Here is a 21,228-nt window from a genome sequence, read left to right as displayed (position 1 = left end):
TACTTTAACTTGTTCACTCTCTTTGAAGGATCAGTTTTAAAAGAGGATGTAACCATAACTCTTACACAAATATAAAGGAACACATTTCAAAAATTTTATTTGACTTATTAATGAAGGAACTAGCAAGATATTACGTATGTTTAAAAGAGAATAATGAATGCTGAAATGAATTGACAAATGGATGTGAATTAGCAAAACATGTCCATAACCAAAGGGCTGTAATTAGTGGCCTTCCATTGGACACAATTTGCATTTCTATGGGCAGCAATTATTTGAACTGCTCTGAGAAGCAGATTTAGGCTACATTATATGGCGAAGGTGATAGAAGACTTCATCCCAGCAGCCTGGAGAGAGATCTCTTGCTGGCTTTGAAGAAGCAATCTGACTTGTGGGAGATCCTAAGGCTGGGGCCTGAAAACAGCCTGAGGGAATTCTGCAGAACTGAAAAACCTATCACCAGCAGCAGCCTTGCAATAGCAAGGAGCCGATCTCTGCTAGCCATCTGGATGAGCTTGGAAGAAAACCCTGAGGTCCAGGTGAGAATGCGGTCCTGGCCAACAACTTAATTCCAGCCTTGTGATGCCCTGTGCAGGGGACCCAACCACACTGTGCCTGGCCTTCTGGCATAGAGAAACTGAGAGATAATAGGTAGGTGGGGTTTCAGCTACTAAATGTGTTCCATAGCAATTAAAAATGAATTCAAGTACTGCCTGTTTTCTACAAATTGACTTTTATCTCTAGAGAGTTGTACCAGAGTCTGGTCATAGACAAAGAGAAAACCTGGATGGCTGAGTTAGCAGGATAGCTACTAAATTTTAGTCTTTGACAACTTTGTCTCACTCTGCATGGAACAAAACTGTCCCTAAACTTTTGCTAAACTTTTGATTATTTCACAGTGTATTTCTCTGCTTTATTTTTTGTTTTAAACTAGTTTTTCAGTCCTAGGCATACACAGTAGGAGCTAAGTTAGCTAGATTTGACAGTAGTTTCCAGGGGGATATTTATCCATTCGTGTTAAAGGAAGAAACAATTTTCTTTTTAGTGTGATATTACACAAGACTTCGAAGGTTCAGTAAATGCAGAACCTGCTGTGCCCCTTTATCTGGTTAGACTACTGCCATGAAGGTATTCTCTGTGTCCTGACCATGTACACAGTGATATACACTCACTGGTCAGGATTCAGGGGGAGGACAAGCACATCCCAAGGAGCCTCTGAAAGGTGAAAGGATTAGTTAGGTCAGAGAAACCCATAGTCTTATCAGGAATGCTGCCTTGAATACAATGGATGTAAGGTAGAATTTTCAAATTAAGTGGATTGTAGGTGACCTAAGGTATGAGATATGAGGACTAGGAGCAGCATAAGAGAAAGTGCACAGGTTAGTGGGCAAACTGTGGATGGGAGGCCAACCAGACGGCCCTGAACCCAGAGGAGCAGATGGTCCAGGTACTGAACAGAGGTGAGAGAGGCAGAGGAGAATGAGGTGGAATGATGAGCAGTCCAAATGTCTAAATTAGGTATTTCACTGTGAATGATGGGACATTCCAGCTTCTGCAGCAGCTGAAAGATAGTTATGATAAAATAAAGGATGTGTCTCCTAGATGATCCTGAGGAAAGTCTTAGGCTGTTCCAATGGATTTCTGGGCCCCACTCCCTCATGTCAGAGATAAGAGAACTGAACTCTGACCACATAGTAGTTAGTCTCAGGTCTGGAACTGAACTCAGTTTTCTTTCATCTCAGTCCGGTGTAATAGTAGTACTTGCCCACACAGTTCATTTCCAAGAAGAAAAATAAGTAAGTAAGTAGGTTAATAAGTAACTAAGTAAGAAATGAAAGAAAGTAAGTAAATAAAGTACCTAGAGGGAAGACTAGTGAGAAAGGAAGGCGGCTGCAATGGTTTGAGATTACCAGGGCATGAATGGTTCACAGAGAAAAAGGAGTGTTTGAGAGATAAGAGAGAAGAAGCCAGATTTGACAGTTCCTGGGATAGGCAGTGCAAAAGACAAAACAAACAAATAAGCTCAAACACGGAATAACCAATCCAAACACTGGAAAACGATGGCTTGGCTGTACTGGCTGTCTATTGTGCAAATGAATTATTACAAATGTAGTGGCTTAAAATAACATACTTGTTCTTTCACAGCTTCTGTGGGTGCTTCAGGGTGTCTTACAAGGCTGCAATGGGGAGGTCAGGGCTACAGTCTCACATTAAGGTTGGACTGGGGAAGAATTCACTTTCAAGTTCATGTGGTTGTTGGCAGGATCCACTTTCTCGCTGGCTGTTGGCCAGGTGCCATGTCTCCTTGCCACATGGTGGTCTCAGCTGAGTAGCTCACAGCATGGTCATTTGCATCACCGAACTAAACAAGGGAGTGAGTCTTTTTGTAAGATGAAAATTACAGTCTCATGCAACTTAATCACAGAAGTGATCTTAGCGGTACTCTGTTCATTACAAGCAAGTCCCAGGTCTTGCCCACATTCAAACTAAGAGAATTAACAAGGCCATAAACACTAGGAGGTGGAAATCATTGGGGGCCACTTTAGAGTCAACCCATAAAATCAGAAACCTATCATTTCTCCAAATATGCAAGAAAAAATATAGAGAAAGGCAGTTAAAGTAAAGTAAAATTGATTTGCTTTCAACCCCTCAAACCCCAAAATGAAATCTAAAACTATAGACAACTTGAGGTTGAATATTTTGACATAGACTGTTTAGGGAAGGTGACTACCTGTAGCACCTAACAAAATGTGAAATGATAAAGGAGATCCAAGTGTACAAAGAAACTAGGGAATAGTTGATTTGAAAATGAACAACACAAGCCAAAATGGTGCCTACAAAAGTAAAGACAGTTAATTTAAATGGAGGTAATACTTACTTAAATCTCAAACATCAAAATTCAAGAGGACTTGGGGCTGGAAAAAATAAGGCATTTCATGGCTTTATGAAAATGAGTATTCTTTAAGCAAGAAGAGCAGAAATGAGATTAGAGAGACTTAGGGGGTAATAATCATGGGAAGTGAGAATAAACTACCTGATTTAGTATAAAAGTGACAGGAAGAGGAGAGAGGGGGAAAACTAGCAGATGACCTGGGATCCAGACAGATGGGGAAAGCCGGCCCCTGTTAGCTCTGCTAAGCTTGATTTTGTCCCAGCAAGCCGTCTCTGCGGAAAGGCACGCCAAATTGATCAGTACAAAGGCTTTGCACTCTCCTGCAGGAAACTGGCCAAATCCACACTGGTCCTGGTGCTGGTCTTCGGAGTGCATTACATCGTGTTTGTGTGCCTGCCCCACTCCTTCTCAGGGCTCGGGTGGGAGATTCGGATGCACTGTGAGCTCTTCTTCAATTCCTTTCAGGTAGAGCGCCATCTAGTGAAGTGGTTTTTGTGATTTGCTTTTTCTGCCCCCGCCCCTTGCCGCCTCTTCCTCTGCCCCTCTGGCTTTCTCGCACGGTCTCCTGAGGTCATGAGGGGGCGCTATTCTCCTCTGCTGCCTGTGCTTTTCCATCCTGCAGAGGTCAGGTCAGCCTGTGACCACAGCAGGAGCTGTTCCTCACAGTCGAGAAGTAGTAATCCATGCGACGGATCACTGGGGGGTGAGAAGGTGTGTTTTAAGCTGTGTACCACCTGCAGGACTCAGGTGCTGAGTTTTCCGTACCCACTCTGTGTGGGTATGGAAAACGAATGAAAACAGAAGGAGAAGGCAGGGATGAGGAAATAAAGGAGTTAAAAAAGAGGAAGAAGTGGCTTCTACAAGGAGTTAAAAAAGAGGAAGAAGTGGCTTCTACGCATTTTATCTTGTTTGAAAGTAATACTGTCATCGTCACATGGATCACTGCAGGCGCCTCCTCATCCTTCCTCCTGGGCCGGTGTTTGCCGCCACCTCCCTCCTTCCCTCTCGTCTCCCTACAATAGTCTGAAGAACCTAAAACGTACGTTTGATCGTGCTGCTTATCTGGCAGAAGCATCCAGAGGCTTCCTGTTGCACTCAGAATAAAATCCAAATGCCGTTTCCTGGTGTGCGCAGCCCTGCGTGGCAGGTTCCTCAAGCTCATTCCTGCCTCGGGGTTGTCCGGGCTTTCGGAATGTTCTTCTCCTTAATATTTACAAGGCCTAACTTGTTCTTGTCACCCAAACCAGCTTACGTGTCACCGCCTCAGAGAGGTCTTCACTGAGTGTCTTACCTAATTCATCTTCATTCTTCTCTGTCAACACCACTTGTTTTGCCTGCAGAGCCCTTATCGTCATACATTTTTCTTGTGTGGCCATTTGTTTATGTTTTATCCATTTGTATTTCCTTCTAGAATGTAAGGTCTAAGAGAACAAGGACCATGTCTGTCTCGATCCAACTGTTTATCCCTGGCACACGCGCACTTCACATTGCATAAGCTCAATAAGTATTTTCAAATGAATGAAAGCAACCCTTTGTCTTTTTTACTAGACAATACCCGATGTCTGTAATTTCCAGCATTCACAGTGCATAAATATCTCTTACCAACCAGGGGATATTCAGTGACCCTTGAGTGGCAACATAAATGAAACGAATAGAAGAGAAATCAGTTCTTTGTATTTCGCCATGTTGTATTCAGTTACTTGCTTGGTTCAGCTACTATCAAGGAAAGATCTCAGGCAAATTTAATGTGCACTTAAGGATTTGGAGACGTTGGGAGGGAATAAGAAAACATTTTCCGAAGGACTCATTTGACACGAGCCAGTGTAGTGCGGGGAACTCCATGCATGGCCAGCACCTGACGTGCCCTTTCGTTCTGCAGGGTTTCTTCGTGTCCATCGTCTACTGCTACTGCAACGGGGAGGTAGGCTAAGGGGCCCCCGACGGCCCACGGGTCTCCATCCCGATGTCGCCGAAGCTCTTTAGGGTCCCCGGGAGTCATGGGACGGCATGGCCAGGGAGAGAAGAGATGTTTTCATCATAAATTATTTTGAGAAATAGAATTAGTTTCAATAAAATAAGGTCAATTCATTTATAAACCCTGATATTAAAAAAAAAAAAACCTCATTGAATGCAAACTGAGACTCGGAAGGAACGTGGACTTCATATTCCAGTTCATGCTTAAATTTATTAATCGATTTCAAGTTCTATAAAAAACTTAAATATGTATTCTCAGGACAAATCCATTAGAACACTTTGACATTTTTTAAACTACAAGGTGGTGGTGGGACAATTCACCATTGTCCAGGAGTTGGCTGAAGGGGAATAACTGAACTGTCCTTTTAGGTGACATGAGCTTTCCAGGTTTCCACCCTCTATGGAACTTCCAGATAAGCTTCCGTCTGGAAAGTGGCCACAGCGGTGGAATTCACTCTCCAGCCAGTGAATGGAAACGAGAGCCCCACCCCATTAGGACTGCATTTGAGTGTCTGCTTCTCAGAGTCCAGTCCTCTCCTGTCTTCCTCCTTCATATACCTATGCAAGGTGATAGAGTCACATCTCAGGCTGAGTTCCTGTCATGCCGTTCCTCAGCCATAGCTGCCACTATTAATCTCTCTTTCTCTTTCAACCCGAGTCCTCTTTTTCCTCTCCCACAAGTGAGATATTGCCATTGGCTGTGTTTCAGCCTCCATCAAAATACTAATCTTGGACAATGCCCTTTATCCTCTTTGTAAGCCTCAGTTTGCTCATCTCCAGTAATAATACCTGCCTTGCAGATTTTTTGAGACTGAGAGAGTATACATATGAAAAGTCCCTGGCACACATCAGAGCCTTAATTAATGACTATTACATTCACTGCAATTGGGGCAAACATTCATCTAACAAAGCGGCAGGGTCTCCCTGATGGTTTCTGATGCACCATATGGTTCTCGCTGTTTAGGTTCAGGCTGAGGTGAAGAAGATGTGGAGCCGGTGGAATCTCTCTGTCGACTGGAAACGGACGCCCCCATGTGGCGGCCACAGATACGGCTCCGTGCTCACCACCATGACGCACAGCATCAGCAGCCAGTCGCAGATGGCCACCAGCACTCGAATGGTGCTCATCTCCAGCAAAGCGACCAAGATGGCCAGCCAACAACCTGAAAGCCATGTGACCTTACCTGGCTATGTCTGGAGTAACTCTGAGCAGGACTGCCTGCCACACTTGATCCAGGAGGAGACCAAGGAAGGTAACGTGTGGCAGGGAGATGAAACTCTAATGGAGGTGTCTTCCAGACCATTGGAATGTACCCCAGGCCCTGAAGGAAGCAAAGGAGAAGGAGAGGATGTTCTCTGATTCAACATCTGTGGCTCAGAAGAACTGGCCCATCTGACTGTCCTAGAGCTGATGGTCCAAGGGATTGGCTCTCATTCATCTGCTTGAGCCCCAGAGCTGAAAATTCAGGGGTGAAGCGGCACTTTACAAACACTTCAGGCTCCATGAATTGGCTCCTTAGAAATAGTAAAGATACAAAAGGAGAGGTGTCAGTGGCGGACTTTGTTACCTTATTTTGGCATCAGATTCCCCTCTAAATCAATGTGTGATACTTGCTCTGTGTTTATTTTTCTTCTACTTTTGGGTAGAACACGTTTTAATTGCTTGGCTTAAATTTCTCTTATATATACACCACTCTGAGTATGATAGAGATCATTTGGTATGTGTCAGTTTCCTTCTAGGACATTAGTATTCTCTTTCCTTCTTTCCGGCTTGAACATACTCCTATCCTGGCACTCACTCTGCCTGTGTGTAAGAGCGATCAGGGTCTGAAAATGAGCGATCAGAGACTGAGGATGAAGAACAAGTGCACACAGGAAAGTGAGCGAGCTGGACTTGGGAGGATAATGCGCCGATGATGGCTAAACTTGTTTCTTTCCAGGAACAAGGAAAAATTACTTTAAAAAGAATATTGCACGTATTTGTCCTTCTGAATGTCCCCCTCTGTGACCAGCCATGCCTCAGGTCTTCATTCCTTTGTACACCTTGACCTGTCATAAAGTTTTTCTGTCAGTGAGCTGGTGTCTGCAGACTAATCCTATCTGTAATCATTTCTATTTATCGTAAATCATTTATATTGATCATAATGAAAAATCATTTATATTGATCGTAAATCACACTGCGCCTATGCTTTTTTCTACTTTGTTCTGTTACTATATTCCAAATGGCATGTGGGATAAATTAAAAGTTTGTTTTAAAAATACATTTTGGGTCACTTTTTAAGATTTTCTCTCAGCATCTCAGCTTGTTTTTGGGAACTGAGCAAATGTCCTTTCTCTACATGTGCAGAGATCGGCATGTAGCTCCAGTACTTTTTTTAACTTGACATTTCAGTATGTTGCAGTAGTAAAACATTTACTACTGAGTAAATGAGTGCATGTCAGGTAGCCAGCATCCTGCTAGGTGTTTGCAGGCATTATTTAATCCTCACTACAAACTTATGGAATAAGTTGTATCACTGTCACCCTTTTTACAAATGATATCATGACTCAGAGAGGTGGAGTAACTTACCCAAAGTCACACAGCCAGGCATTGACAGGACATGGTTTCAGACACAGATCTGTTGACTTCAAGGCCATGTTCTTAACCATTATGCTATAGTGTCACCACTATAATGTCACCCATTAGCCACTTCAAAAAATTTAACTGAATTCTTTCTGTGTGGAGAGTACTTCTGGAGCTCTTACTGTTCTGTGTTTTAGCTGCTGAACCTCATGAAGTTTTCTCTCTGGTGGGGGTGGACAGATACACACAGGAAATGAAAATATCACAGAACAGTGCATTTTCAGATGAAATGACACTGGTCCATGCAACCTGTTTCATTTTACTGAATGATTTAACCACCACACACATCGCGTCGTGATGAGTAATGTGCTCTGATGTCTACACACCCTCTCGACAAACATTACATTCTCTTTCCCTGATCCTTCCTTCCTCCCTCCCTCCCTCCGCTGCGCCACAGTGTAGGCCTTTTCCTTCCCCTCTGGTTCATGAGGGTGCTGTTGTGCGTATTTAATTAATCTGATTCGTCTCTACATGGTCACACCCCACGCTGCCTCCCTGTTGGGAGAGAGCCATGGTGGGCTGAGCTGGAGAGGAAGAGCAGCTCCGCTGCGAGCTTTGTGCAAGGCTTTGCCCAATCAGTTAACTTCCTTTGTTGTTCGCATTCTTTAAAATGAAATAATATGTCTACCTTGGAGACATGATCTGACGATCAGAGGAGTCACATATTGAAAGGACTTCATAACATAAAAATTTCACACAAATACTTGGTTTGGGTTGTTGTTACATTATTGTTTTCAGTTCAACCCCTTTTGCCCCATCATATTATAAAAGGCCTCATTGGTCATTGCAATATAATAATTGTTAGTCTATCTATCTATCTATCTATCTAATGAATAATATAGAAAATATTAAGGGTTTTTACTTTCTAAGCCAACCTTGAAATCTAAGGCTAGACTACTACTTCTTTACATTACAAGTACGAATCATGCCTTCAGAGCTACCAATGTTGTCCTTAAAGTTTGGTCATTCATTAACTCACAAATGTGTACTTCGACCCTATTATGGGACAGACCCTACACTACGTGCTGGGGCCACAACCAAACACAAGGCGTACTCCGCTCCCTCGAGAAACAAGGCATCCCTCAGTTTCTAAGGCTCTTGATCTCATCCGCGTCCACATGTTTTTTTCTTCTAGGTTTGGATGATGTTTGTATCCAATTAGTCAGCTAAGACAATAAGTTATACTACTCTCTATATTTTATCAAGTCAAATATCAGGTAGTTAATCAAGGATTGGCTGATTGAGACCCAAAGGTGCCAACTACTGGCTGAGAAGCTAAGGTTGGTCCGTTACTGTGTTTTATTGCTCTGTCACTGGGTGACGGCAGTCAGCTGCTGCCGCTGCGTGGTGGCTGGTGGCTGGCCTTTCCAGATGGGGCAACGGCTCCAGTATGCCCAGGGTTTTCCTAGCCACGTCCAATTATTTCTACCACCTTTTGGGCTCCATCCTCTGATCTAGACAATGTATGTACGTAGAACTTTACCCCAGTTTTCTAAAATATTTTTGGGGAGGGGGTATGACATTCTATATGATTTTAATTTTTCTAGTAAATTAAGCAGTGAAGTTTTTTTATGTAGTGGTATTTAACTTAAGTTTGGTATACTAACAAATATTCTGTTTAGATGAGCCCATTAAGAGAAAAATTCATTTCACAATGTCTGTGCTTTCAATCCCACACACACCATTTGAAGCTTCCTTTCTAAGCCCTCACCGGGAGATACTTACTGCTAATACAGCAATATTCTTCCCTTTGGAAATACAGCAATTCCTAGATGCAAGTGGGTGAAATGATATGATAGGTTCCAGAGGTTGAAGACGGCCTTAGAAGGCTTGTTGACATGGATATTACATTCTGATATCCTGTTCCTCTTGGAGCCAAAGAAAGCCTGACAATCAGTGATAATCCATTTTCATCACTGAGTGTAATCAGCTCTCAGAGCTCTTATAGCGTTGCCTCTTTCTGCTCTTGTTAAATAACAAGGAATACCTTTGCTTTGCAGGTTCTAAAGTTGTCAGAAAAGGTACTCCTCTGTTTTTGAATGGTTGGAAAGAAATGCATAAGGTACATGTGAGTTGCAGTATATGATTTATCCCCAGAGATTAATGTTACAGAATTCAGAGGTAATCTCCTTTGGAGATTATGGTAGAACAAATCGAGTACCCCCACTCCCCCGAATTTGTGACAATGTTAGATTACTTGGCAAAGAGGAAGGTTGTGAGTAGAATTAAAGATTACTAATCAGGGAGATTATCCTGGGTTGTCTGGGTGGGCTGGTATACTAGTAACAAAGGCCCTCAGAAGTAGAAGAGGGAGGTGGAAGAGAAGACCAGAAGGGTGTATATAAGGACCGTGCTTGTTGCTGACTTTGATGATGGCAGAAAGGGCCCTAAACTAAGTGGTGTAGGCAGAGAAGCTAGGAAGAGACAAAGAAATGAATTCTCCCCTGGAGCCTCCAGAAAGGAAAACAGGAAAACAGCCCTATTGAGTGAGACCCTTGTTGGACTTCTAAACTACAGAACTGTACAAATAATACACTGGTATTGCTTTAAGCCACTGAGCTTGTCATAATTTGTTATGACATCTATGGAGACCTATTTCAGAGGTTTACATTGCTTGCCTATCTGGAAAGAACTTCAACAACTGCTCACTTAGACTATGTCATTGTTGTTGCCTGCATGCTCCACGGAGTTTACTTCTTGCTGCTGTTTGTGGTGTTTTATGTGATGTGTTTGCACGAAGGAGTGTTGGCTCACTTGCCATTTAACTATAATTCACACTCTCACCAGCGGTTGTTTCATTTTAGAAATGTAAATATTTACATGGTTGGGTTTATTCCAAATCTGTGAAGAACATTCTTATGTTTTCTGAAGAGTTACTCAATATCTAGTTGTATGAGTTGGATTGCAGTCTTTTTCTCTCATCAAGCCTGCTCTGCCTATGTCCTCCACTGTCGGACCCTCTCCCTAACACACAGGCCACCACTTACTCAGGAAAGCTCTTCCCTGCTCATCCTGGGATGCTCTCTGCTGAAGAGATGGCCTTGTCCCTGTGGGTTGTTTAGGAATAGCACAGGAAAATAGCTGAAGGACACCCACTTTGCTTTAAGAGTTGAGCTCAGTATTTTCAGCATATTATTATATAATCTTCATAACACACTACGATGTAGTTTTTGCCATTTCACAAAAATGTTGAGACAATCAAAAGTTAGGTGGTTTGCTCCAGGTCGGAGTGACTGAGCCATGGTTTGAACCAGTTCAGTTCGACTCCAAGGCCCCTGATTATTCCCTCACTCACGTGGCTCTTTTTACTTTCTTTATCAAGAGACTAATAGTATAAAAAGTCAATAAGGAAACAAAAAGGAATTAGTTCATTTATTTTAATAGTAGAATTAGCAATAGTTATAGGAATATAAAATATAGTAACATGATTATAGTTTCAGATTAAAGTATTTGTCTCTCAGTATTTCACGACTATAACAATAAAAAATAACTTTTAAATCTAAACCCTTCTTTTAATTCTACCCAAAATATCTGGAGAGATATAAAGATCCAAGTCCTGTTCTTAAGCTGTCTCATGAGACCATGGGAAATTTGCCCACATATTGTTGTAGAAACGACTTCTGACAATTTTACTTTAGATTACTCATCTTTGTGGCATTTACAGATAGCTTTTATGTAGTTTTGCACTTATTCACTATTACAGAAACCACTCAGCAATGGCAGTATCTATAAATGGTGCAGAACCAGGCAACATGGTAAACACCCTCATCTGTCACTGACTCTGGATTTAATGCGGTGAGCATTGAAATTCAGCTCCTACTTAGACCTCTAATCTCTTCCCAAAACTCATCTCATTTGGGGAGCTTATGTGGTTCATTTGCTAATGATTTAAATGCCTAATTCAGCATATGAAGCTGTGAGTTTGTATAATATTGAAAAATTTTTTAATGTTATACAAACTTGGCCCCGGCTGTGTGGCTCGGTTGGTCGGGCATTGTCCGTAAAGTGAAAGGTCGTCGGTTTGATTCAAGGCACATGCGTAGGCTGTGGGTTCAGTCCCTGGTCAGGGTGCATACAAGAGGCAACCGATCGATGTTTCTCTCCCTCTCCTCCTTCCTTCCTTCCCCTCTCTCTAAAGATAAATAAAGTCTTTAAAAAATTAAATTTCTTGGAGTGACATTGATGAATAAGATTATATTTAACTTTGTGCGGTGAGCACATGATGTAATATACAGATCATGTATCATAGAATCACACACTTGAAACCCATATGGTTTTAGTAACCTATGTTGTCTCAATAAATTCAATGAAAAATGCAAATAAATAAACAAAAAAGATTGCATAGGCTTCAAGTGCGCATTTCTATGATCTGTATATTGCACCATGTGCCCACCACCCAAAGTCACATCTCCGTCACCGTATATTTGGCTTCTTTTACCTTTTACAACTCCCTCCCCCACCGTTCCCTCTGGTAACTGCCGTACTGTTGGCTGTGTCTATGAGTTTCGGTTTTATATTCCACATATGAGTGAAATCATATAGTTCTTAGCTTTTTGTGACTGACCTATTTCACTTGGCAAAATATTCTCCAGATCAATCCGTGTTGTCACGAGTGGCAGTATTTCATCATTTTCTGTGCCTGACTAGTATCCCATTGTGTACATCTTCTTTATCCAATCATCTACCAAAGGACACCTTGGTTGTTTCCATGTCTTGGACAACCATGCAAAATGCTGCAGTGAACATAGGGATGCATATATCTTTGTGAATAAATGTTTTCAGAATTTTTAGGGAGATATCCAGAAGAAGGATTGGTGGGTCATATGGTAACTCTAGTCTTAATTTTTTGAGGAGCCTCAATACAGTTTTCCATGGTGGCTGTACCAGTTTACACTCCCACCAGCAGTGAACGAGGGTCCCTTTTCATCCACATCCTCTCCAACACTTGTTATTACCTGCCTTGTTGATAATGGCCATTCTAACAGGTGTGAGGTGGTATCTCATTGTAGTTTTGATTTGCATTTACCTAGTAGTTAGTGAAGTTGAGCATGTTTTCACATATCTATTGGCCATTTGTAAGTCTTTTTGGGAGAAGTGTCTGTTCAGGTTCTCTGCCCATTTTGTAATTGGATTGTTTGTTTTATTGGTGTAGAGTTCTGTGAGTTCTTTATACATTTAGGATATTAATCCCTTGTTGGAGCTAAAGTTTGCAAATATCTTCTGCCATTTGGTTGGTTGTCTTTTTGTTTTGTTGCTAGTTTCTTCTAAATGTAACTTTTTTTTCACATCTCTAAGACATATAGCAGATCCTTGCTGACCAAAGATGTTTCCAAAGTCTGCTCACCTTGACCTCCCCACAGCATGGTGACAGAGGGCCTCAGAAAAATGCCAACCTGTGCAGGCGAAAGACAGGCAATTTAGCTTAGATGAGGGGTATTACCATTGAGTAAGTGGATCATGTAACATTTTCAAAGCTACTGTAGCTTGGAAAAAATGTATCACTTAATCATAGGAACTCTTTAAAATGTGCTCTTGGATCAGAACAACCATGTGTGCTCTAATCTTGCTGGATCTCGTTCTGGGGTTGGGTTATGGACAGAATAAATGAAGGAGGTTTTCACAGGCTTTCTTGCACACAAAGAAAGTGACTCTTTAAAATAGGACTACTTTAGTAAGCACTAGTTCCCTGACACATATTGACCTTGGTTTAATCATTAGAAAAACAACAGATAGACCTAGATTGGGGACATTTGACAGCATAATTGGCTAATACTCCTCAAGACTGTCAAGGTCATGAAAAGAGGTTAGGCTGAGAAACTGTCATGGTTGGCAGAGATTGGAGATAGATATATGATGACTAAATGCAACAGAAAGAGGAGATTAAGGTAAAATCTGGTAAAATCCAAATAAAAGTCTGGAGTTTAGTTAGTAGTAAATGTGCCAATATTAGTTGTTAATTTTTGACAGACAATGGTAATACTGGGGTGTATAAAAGTAGGTTTACATTGTGAGTATGCAAAACAGAATTCATTCTTGTATTATTATTTATTATTGTATTATTTTTCATACAAACAACTGTAAAACTACTTTTGCCTACCCCTGTATAAAATGTTGAAATGGGAAACCCATTGTTAGGCAAGAGGTTTACTATCTTTGCAACTTTTCTGTAAATATAAACTATTCAAAAAATAGTTTCAAAAAATCTTATTTTAGCAAATTGGGAATAAATTTAGAAGATCAGTATGACTATCATATTCTAACTCCACTTGAATTTTTTTATATCAAATATTTGATATGGTTGAGTTGCCATATTAACAAAAACACATACCAAACTACTTTGGCTTATAAATATATCTTATATTAACCCCACTTTTGCTGAATGCCTTTATCAAAAAATGTTAAACATTTGTTTTTAGTTGTTTGCATAGCAAGCCTTCTACCTGTTTCACATTCATGAATTACAATTCAAATTTTCTAGTTACAATTTGATTTTAAAGTTTTTGAAACCCTTGGGGTGGAGGAAATGATGAAAGAGTGGTCTGGAGACTTTAGCGTTTGGAGATGGAGTTGTCATTTTGTCACTATTTTCTCTCTGGTCAAGCCTTTCTCCCCTCCCTACTTCACCTCCCCCATTTTTTGAATGTTATTTTTATTATAGTAGAATTTCTGTCACACTGGATAGAGTTGGTAAAAGGTCAGACCTGGAGCTCAACTCCTGTAGTTTTGTGATATGAGTGACAACATCATCAAACATACAACATAAACTCTTCTGTGTATTTTGTGCTTGACAGTTTCCCTTCTGTGAAGGCATCAGTTTCTAGAATGAAATCTATACTACACATGGTCCTTTGTAAATGAAACAGTCACAGTAATTTCATTGTTTGCTTTTCATCTTCGGTTTCATGCATATATACATTCATTGATTAGAGTTAAAGTAAATAATGTGTAGAATTTCTTCATTGTAGAGTTTTAGACTATTCCCTTACAATCTTGGAAATTTTCAGTTGAGTGGCAGTGGCATGATGACTCACTTTTTTGTTGTTTAACCAACATCTATTGAACTCCTTTTAAAAATCATAAATTTAAGATATACAAATAACACCCTATCCCTACTGTCAAGATACTCAAGGTCAAGTTTAAATACTGTTGGGAGAAAAGGTCATTAATGGGGACACGAAAGGGAGGTAGTTGGTTCAGACATGGAGTAGAAAGAGGGCTTTCTGGAGTAACGCAGAGTCTCTAAAGAAGAGCAGAAGTGAGCAGGCAGAGAAGGGAGGAAGGTATTCCAGGAGGTTGAGCTTGCAGTCAGAAAGCTATAAAGGTTGGAAAAGTGGTACATTTGAGGAAATGTGAGCTGTGAAAGAAGCGATGTAAGAGATGAGACTGGAGAGGGAGGCAGGGAGGATATTGGGAAGGGCTTGTGTCCCTTGCTGTAACTTAAAGGGGCTAAGGAAACCTTAAGAGACGTAAGCAGAAAAAGGCAGATGTGTATTTTTCAAATAACTCCCAGGCTGTATGAAAATAATCTAGAAAAGGTTAAGTAGGAGCAAAGAAATAGTCACGAACAATTAAAGGAATATTAAATAACACACCCTCTGCGCTCCTTTGTGTTTTCCTCATCTGATCAGAATTAGTAGAACTGAGTAAAGCTAAATGATGTTCAAATACTAAGGCAGGTGTGAACCAAGCTATGATTGGTGGCAATGAAGGGATTAGGAGAAAGATGCCACCGAGAACCTCTGGTTTTTGCTGCCCAGTACCTGTTGTTCTTTCTGGTAACAATACTCCACATTAGGAAACCACCCCTCCCCGATTCTCTGGCACGTGATTTAAGTGGGATCCATGCCACTTACAACTCCCAAGTGGGACTTCTTAGGCTGCAATCAAGCAATTTATTTCTTCCCTCTGGCTAGTTATTGGGTGGTCCACGAGGGCCTGACCAATGAACGTTGGGCTCTGGGGAAGAAGAAACTTTCTTTCTTACCAGACTGATTGTTAAGATGTGTGCCTGAAGCTGTTATCACACAGCTTGACAAGAGAGCCAGCCCCAAAGGGGCAAAGCTGACTCTCGAATCCTGGTGATGCTGAGGTAAGAATCCCTTCATTTCATATATAAGCTCTTCAATGATGAAACCAACACATTCCTTATTTGTTTGCCTGCTGTCAAGGCTTTTCTGCCATTGTCAACCCAAAGTGTATTGAAACAAAAAGTTGCAGTTTATTTTGAAGTTTATTTTATTCATTCAACAAATATTTAATATGCACCAGGCTGTGTTCAGCAGCAGAGATTAAAGCAGTGAACAAGGTAGACAGGGTCTTCACTCTCAGCATGATTGTATTCTTTGGGAAGAAAGCACACACGGTAAACAAACGAAACCTTGCACAGATGAGGTAGTTTCGGACAGAGTGGGGTGCTGTGAGGAAAATTAACAGGGTGCTGTGACAGAGAGTGATGTTCAGGGAGATGCTTCAGAGACAGTAGGCAGGGAAAGCCCTTCTTTTGAAGCTGTGGCTTCTGAGCTGAGACAAAAGACAGCTATGGAAAAAAAAAGCAAATGGCACAGCAAGGGCAAAATTCTTCAGCTTGGAAGAGCTCTGAGTGTTCTGAAAACAATGAAAATCAGTATTATTTGAGGAAAACAAAGAGCAAAAAAGAGAGATGACTGGGGAGGCAGGTGTGGTGTACCTCTACCATGAACTAACTGGATTTTAACCCAGATGGGTTTCCTTTTCATTCACATGTCGCATACCCTTTTACATGCCAGGCTCTGTGATAGATAGAGCCGATAAAAGGATGAATGACTCAGAATTCCTACTGCGGATAATCTCACAAGTCTCTGAGAGTTCTGTGCACCCACAGCCTCCGGGATCTCACGTACTTTTCCAGGTCTGGGCTGACCTCTTGTGTTCTGAGCTTGGTGTCCATCTCCTCACATCCACCACCAGTTCAGCCAAGCACTGTTATTTCTGATCTGCCTTCCATCACATTTTTCCTGTGACCTTCTCAGACCTACACTTTTCTCCTTCCAGTTCAGCTCCCTACTTTTTGAGTTGTAAGCACTTTTCTTAATGCAAACCTTTATGTGCTACCTAATAGCACAAGTACTATCAAAGATGGTATATAATTTGTTGTAGTAGTTGCTGGTGGTCTTAGCACATACATGCTTATCATTATAATTTTTATATGCATATTTTTAAGTTGCTTTAGGCTTGTAACAATGAGTTCAGGAATTCTGTATAGAATCTAAGACTGTTCAATGATGTTAATGGAAATAATTTTTGAGATTTTTCTATACATTTTCTTAAGAAACTTAAAGCCAGATGGGCAGATAGATTATGAAAAAGTAACTAGAGAAATGGCCACACATGCATAAATCTGCTTACTAAATTGGGAGACCCAGACCCTACATTTTTATGAACCTCCTTGAAGGTGCTTCGGTTAGTTACATCAGAGAGAAGACCAGAAAAAGAGCGATAAAGGCAAACAAGATAATTTTGATTGGAAGACAAATTAATTGACTTTGGGTTATTCAATAGACATAACTTATAATTATGAAAAGAATATTTGAAGGCAAAGTGATGAGAAATCAGGAATGTATTTTGAAAATATTGAAGAAGTTTGAAAGCTTGGACTGACCAAACTCCATGCAGTCATTTGGAATGCTGAGACAAGTATTTCACACCGACCCAAGTGTTGTCCATATGGTAAAAATGAATGTAGTTAGTTAACTTTATTTTACTTTTCCTCATTTATTATTTTGTTTGCCTTAGCCTTCTGAGAAAACCATCAAATAGCAATGCGGGTATAGATATAGAGCTATGAATTTTATATGTATTTAGGGGATAATTTTGTATTTAAATGTAACCTCCTATATTTTTTTAGTCTAGTAGAATCACATGAGGAAATGAGGGGCAAACCATGGACAGGCAGACAACACAATGAAACTCTGTGGAGTTGAAAAGAAATGGATAACACGTACCTCTCCAAACGGCAATTAAGCATGAAATATAGCTTACAAATGGAACCATGTAAATGATAAAACAAAAAGTTCGGTATTTACTGAATTTGTGTGAACATCAAAAGTGTGTGTTGGATAGTGATTTATGTTAGTATATAAGCTGATATGCCGATCTATTTTAAACATAAAGAGAAAAGTAAAAAAAAATATTTTCTTTGGGGGAAGAAATCTATGCCTTTGTCCATGGAAAACTTACGATAAATTCTTTATTAGGTTAGTCTGTTTTGTGCTTTTCTTACAAATAAAAATAATTTTAATGTTAAAAAATGTGTGTTGAGATAGAGGGAGAGCACAAAGACAAAAGGATGTGCCACCTCATGGCCTGGCTCGTCAGTCCTGACTGGGCCGCGTCTCTGCATCCCTGTCCTGCTACTTCTGACTGGGCCTGGTGGGGCACAGTGATGGGGAGACGCACTAACAGGGTGAAGGCAGCTCTTGAAGCCCACTCTTCATGAGCAATGAGCTGCACAGTTTATTTTCTTTGTGATCAAATTATTACTCTCAGCAAATAATACCACTGGGATTGTAACATCACTTTATTTTAAAGCACTTGCTTTGTATTTCTTCAACTCTTTAGCTTTTTCCCCCCCTTGCCCCCCCCCCCCCCACCTACCGTTCCACCTGGCAACCATTCCTGTAAACAAAAACAGAAACGATTGCAAAAGATACCTGGAAATTGACATTTTTCATGCCGAGTTTCCCAGTGATTTTGTTAAAAAGACTTTACTGTATTACCATAAAATAAAATGTTCCTATTTTTAAGCATAATGTTCAGTGAGTTTTGACAAAAGCATATGCCTGTGTATATTACCACAATCACAAATATTTTCTTCATCCCAAGAGTTTATTTGTAACCCTTTGTAACCAAACAAATGGAGGTTCCACTGTTGCCACAAAAGCCAAACTCATGAGGCAGATGCTGGTGCAAAAGAAAAGAGGTTCTCTTCAGGTGCTGTGTGACCTGGGAGAGTGGTGAGTTCCTGTCCGAAAGACCATATTCTCTTTCTGCCATGGAATGAGTCCAACCATGTCTGCAGCAAGGCCGAGACAAAAGCCAGTGTCCCGAGCTCCTGCTCCGATTTAGAGTACAGTCCTTTGGAGTCCTTTGGCAGCTGCTAGCTGGTCTTAATCCCCACCCAGGTAGCTTGTTCCTGGCTGCTGTGCATTTCAGGCTCCCTCCTGGAGCCAGCCTGTGCAGCCTGCACAGCCACGGCCACACAGCTGCCAGTGCCACATGCTCGCGTGCTGGTGAGAGCTTCACCAGATGGGCAAGAGAGTGAGAGAGTGGCTCCCTCCTGGCGGCCATGGGCCACGTGGCTGCTAAGAGAGAATAGGCAAGTGCACTGTGTAAGTGCAAGTCACAAGCCAGAGAGAGAGAGAGAGAGGGAGAGAGAGTGTAATTCTTTGTTTGCCTGGGATTATGTTAGTTTGGGTGTGGGATTAACCAGGTGCTTTCTCAAAACGACCCATCAACTTCCCAACATTTTGTGTACTTTGGCTGAGTCTATCTTCCAGTCAATCCCTTCTTTTCCCAGGCCAGACTGATAGCCTGTTTGGTCCAGCACCTCCTGCTGTGGCACTTTGATGTTGATGGCACGTGTGCCTGCCTTCCCCTGGTCCCACCCCCAACCTAGTACTGGATTTGGGGGATAGGGCTTTTTTTTTAAAATGCAACTATCTTGCTAGCTTTTCATGCACTCAGTAGAATCCCCCCTATGACGTGACAGTTTTACAGTAACATCTTCACCCCTGAGCAGACAACTACTGATCTCCTTCCAGTCACTATACATTAGATTTGCCTTTCTAATGTTTTGTGTAAATGCAATTGTACACCATGCTAATTTCTTTTGTTTACCACAATGCTTTTGAGATTTATCCATGAGCTAAGGATCAGTAGTTTGTCCCGATATTGCTTAGCAGTACTCCATTGCATAAAAATGTAGTATTTTAAAAATTAGTTCACCTGTTGATGGACATGGGCTGTTTTCCATTTTTGGCCATTATGAATAAAGCTGCTATTAACATATGTAAATAAGTATTTGTGTGAATGTGTATTATTTCCCTTAGGTAAATACCTAGAAATAAAATGTTTAGATGGGATGTTAAACTTCATAAAAACTACTAAACTGTGTTCCAATTCGGTGATATTATTTTACATTCACTGGTCATATATTAAAGATCATAATTTTGGCCATTCTACTAGTTATATAATGATGTCTCAGTATAGTTTCAATTAGAATTTCAGTGATGACCAGTGAGGCTGAAGACTTATTCTCAGATTTTTTTGGTATTCACATACCTTCTTTTATGAAGTACATATTCATATATTATTTTCCATTTATTTTTTTATTCATCTTTTAATTGTTGAGTCATAAAAGCTCTTAACATACTCTGATACAAACTCAGTTTTAGATATAAGATTTGTGGTTTTGTGACTATCTTCTCTCAGTCTGTGCTTGCCTCTTTATTTTCTAAATGATGTGTTTTGAAGAACAGAAGTTTTACATTTTGATGAAATGCAATTTATCCATTTTTATGATTCATAGTTTTTATGGCTTAAGACATCTTTGCCCACTGCACAGGAATTTTCTTCTATGCTTTCTTGTAGAATTGTTAGGGTTTACGTTCAGAATTGTAAACCATTTTGAATTCATATCTGTGTACGGAGTGAGGAAATGTTCAAGGTTACTTTTCCCCCATGTAGATATTCAGTTGTTATAGGACCACTACTGAAACACACTTTCTTCCCCCTGTAATACTTGGCATCATTGCCTAAAATCAGTTGACCATGTAGGTGTGAGTCTATTTCTGGACTGTCTAGTCTGTTCTATGGAGCCACATAATTACTCTTATCCTAGAATAAATGTTGTTATAAAATTTATAATAATTACATGAAATTATTAACATTTAAAAACTATTAAAAGTTTTCCAATTTTGTCTTCTTTTCCCCCAAACTTGAAGTGGAGTGTCCACTTACTGAATTTATTTAATCCCACTCTAAAGAAAGGGCTTTATTTTCATAAAATTATTTTATTGTTCAGTTACAGTTGTCTGCATTTGCTCCCCACCACTCCCTGCCCCCTGCTGCAGCTGAATTCTCCTTCTTCCCTTGCTTCCACCCCCTTCAATTATGTTCTTTTTAAAATAATTGTTTTGAATTTCCATATAAATTTGAGAACCAGCTTCCAATTTTTAAAAACAAAGCCTGCTGAGATTTTGCATGAGATGATAGAGATTAATTTAGGTAGAACCGACAATATTAACAATATTAAGTCTTTTGATCCACCAATATGTTATATCTTTCCATTTGTTTATATCACCTTTTAAAAATTTTACATTGCCTTCAATTCCACTTGGCAATAATTTATAGCTTTCTGTGTATGGACTTTTCACATATTTTGTTAAATTAATTCCTAAGTATTTTATGCTATTCGATGCTATTGTAAATAGCATTTTAAATTTTGAATTTTTAGATGTTCTTTGATAGTTTAAGATATAGTTTTGCTTCTGATTTTAGAAAATAAACATAGTATCCTACAACTTTATTAGCACTCTGAGGAATTGTAGGGTTTTTAAAAAACAATTTCCTAATGATTGTCTGTACCAGCATGTCAGCTGCGAATAGTAATAGTTTTCCTTCATTCTCTCTAGTATGTGTGCCTTTTATCTCCTTGTGTTGTCTTATGACATTAGGTAATATTTTCAGGATGATGTTGAAAACA

At 40.3% G+C, this 21,228-nt stretch overlaps 1 protein-coding gene across 1 annotated transcript in view; it reads left to right on the top strand.

Moving 5' to 3' along the window:
- Positions 1–6,979, top strand: part of PTH2R (parathyroid hormone 2 receptor) — a 59,590-nt gene extending 52,611 nt beyond the window's left edge. The window contains exons 11-13 of the mRNA XM_037166025.2: positions 3,217–3,355; positions 4,770–4,811; positions 5,829–6,979. Of these exons, the coding sequence (XP_037021920.1) occupies positions 3,217–3,355; positions 4,770–4,811; positions 5,829–6,224 (577 nt within the window). The 3' untranslated portion in view covers positions 6,225–6,979. The remainder of the gene's footprint in view (positions 1–3,216; positions 3,356–4,769; positions 4,812–5,828) is intronic.
- Positions 6,980–21,228: the final 14,249 nt, after the last annotated feature.

Source organism: Artibeus jamaicensis, unplaced genomic scaffold, assembly GCF_021234435.1.
Source record: "Artibeus jamaicensis isolate MK-2021 breed Jamaican fruit bat unplaced genomic scaffold, CSHL_Jam_final contig_1015, whole genome shotgun sequence".
Classification (NCBI taxonomy): Eukaryota; Metazoa; Chordata; class Mammalia; order Chiroptera; family Phyllostomidae; genus Artibeus; species Artibeus jamaicensis.
The sequence above is the reverse complement of the archived record's forward strand: the minus strand, read 5'-3'. Positions and strand labels throughout refer to the sequence as shown.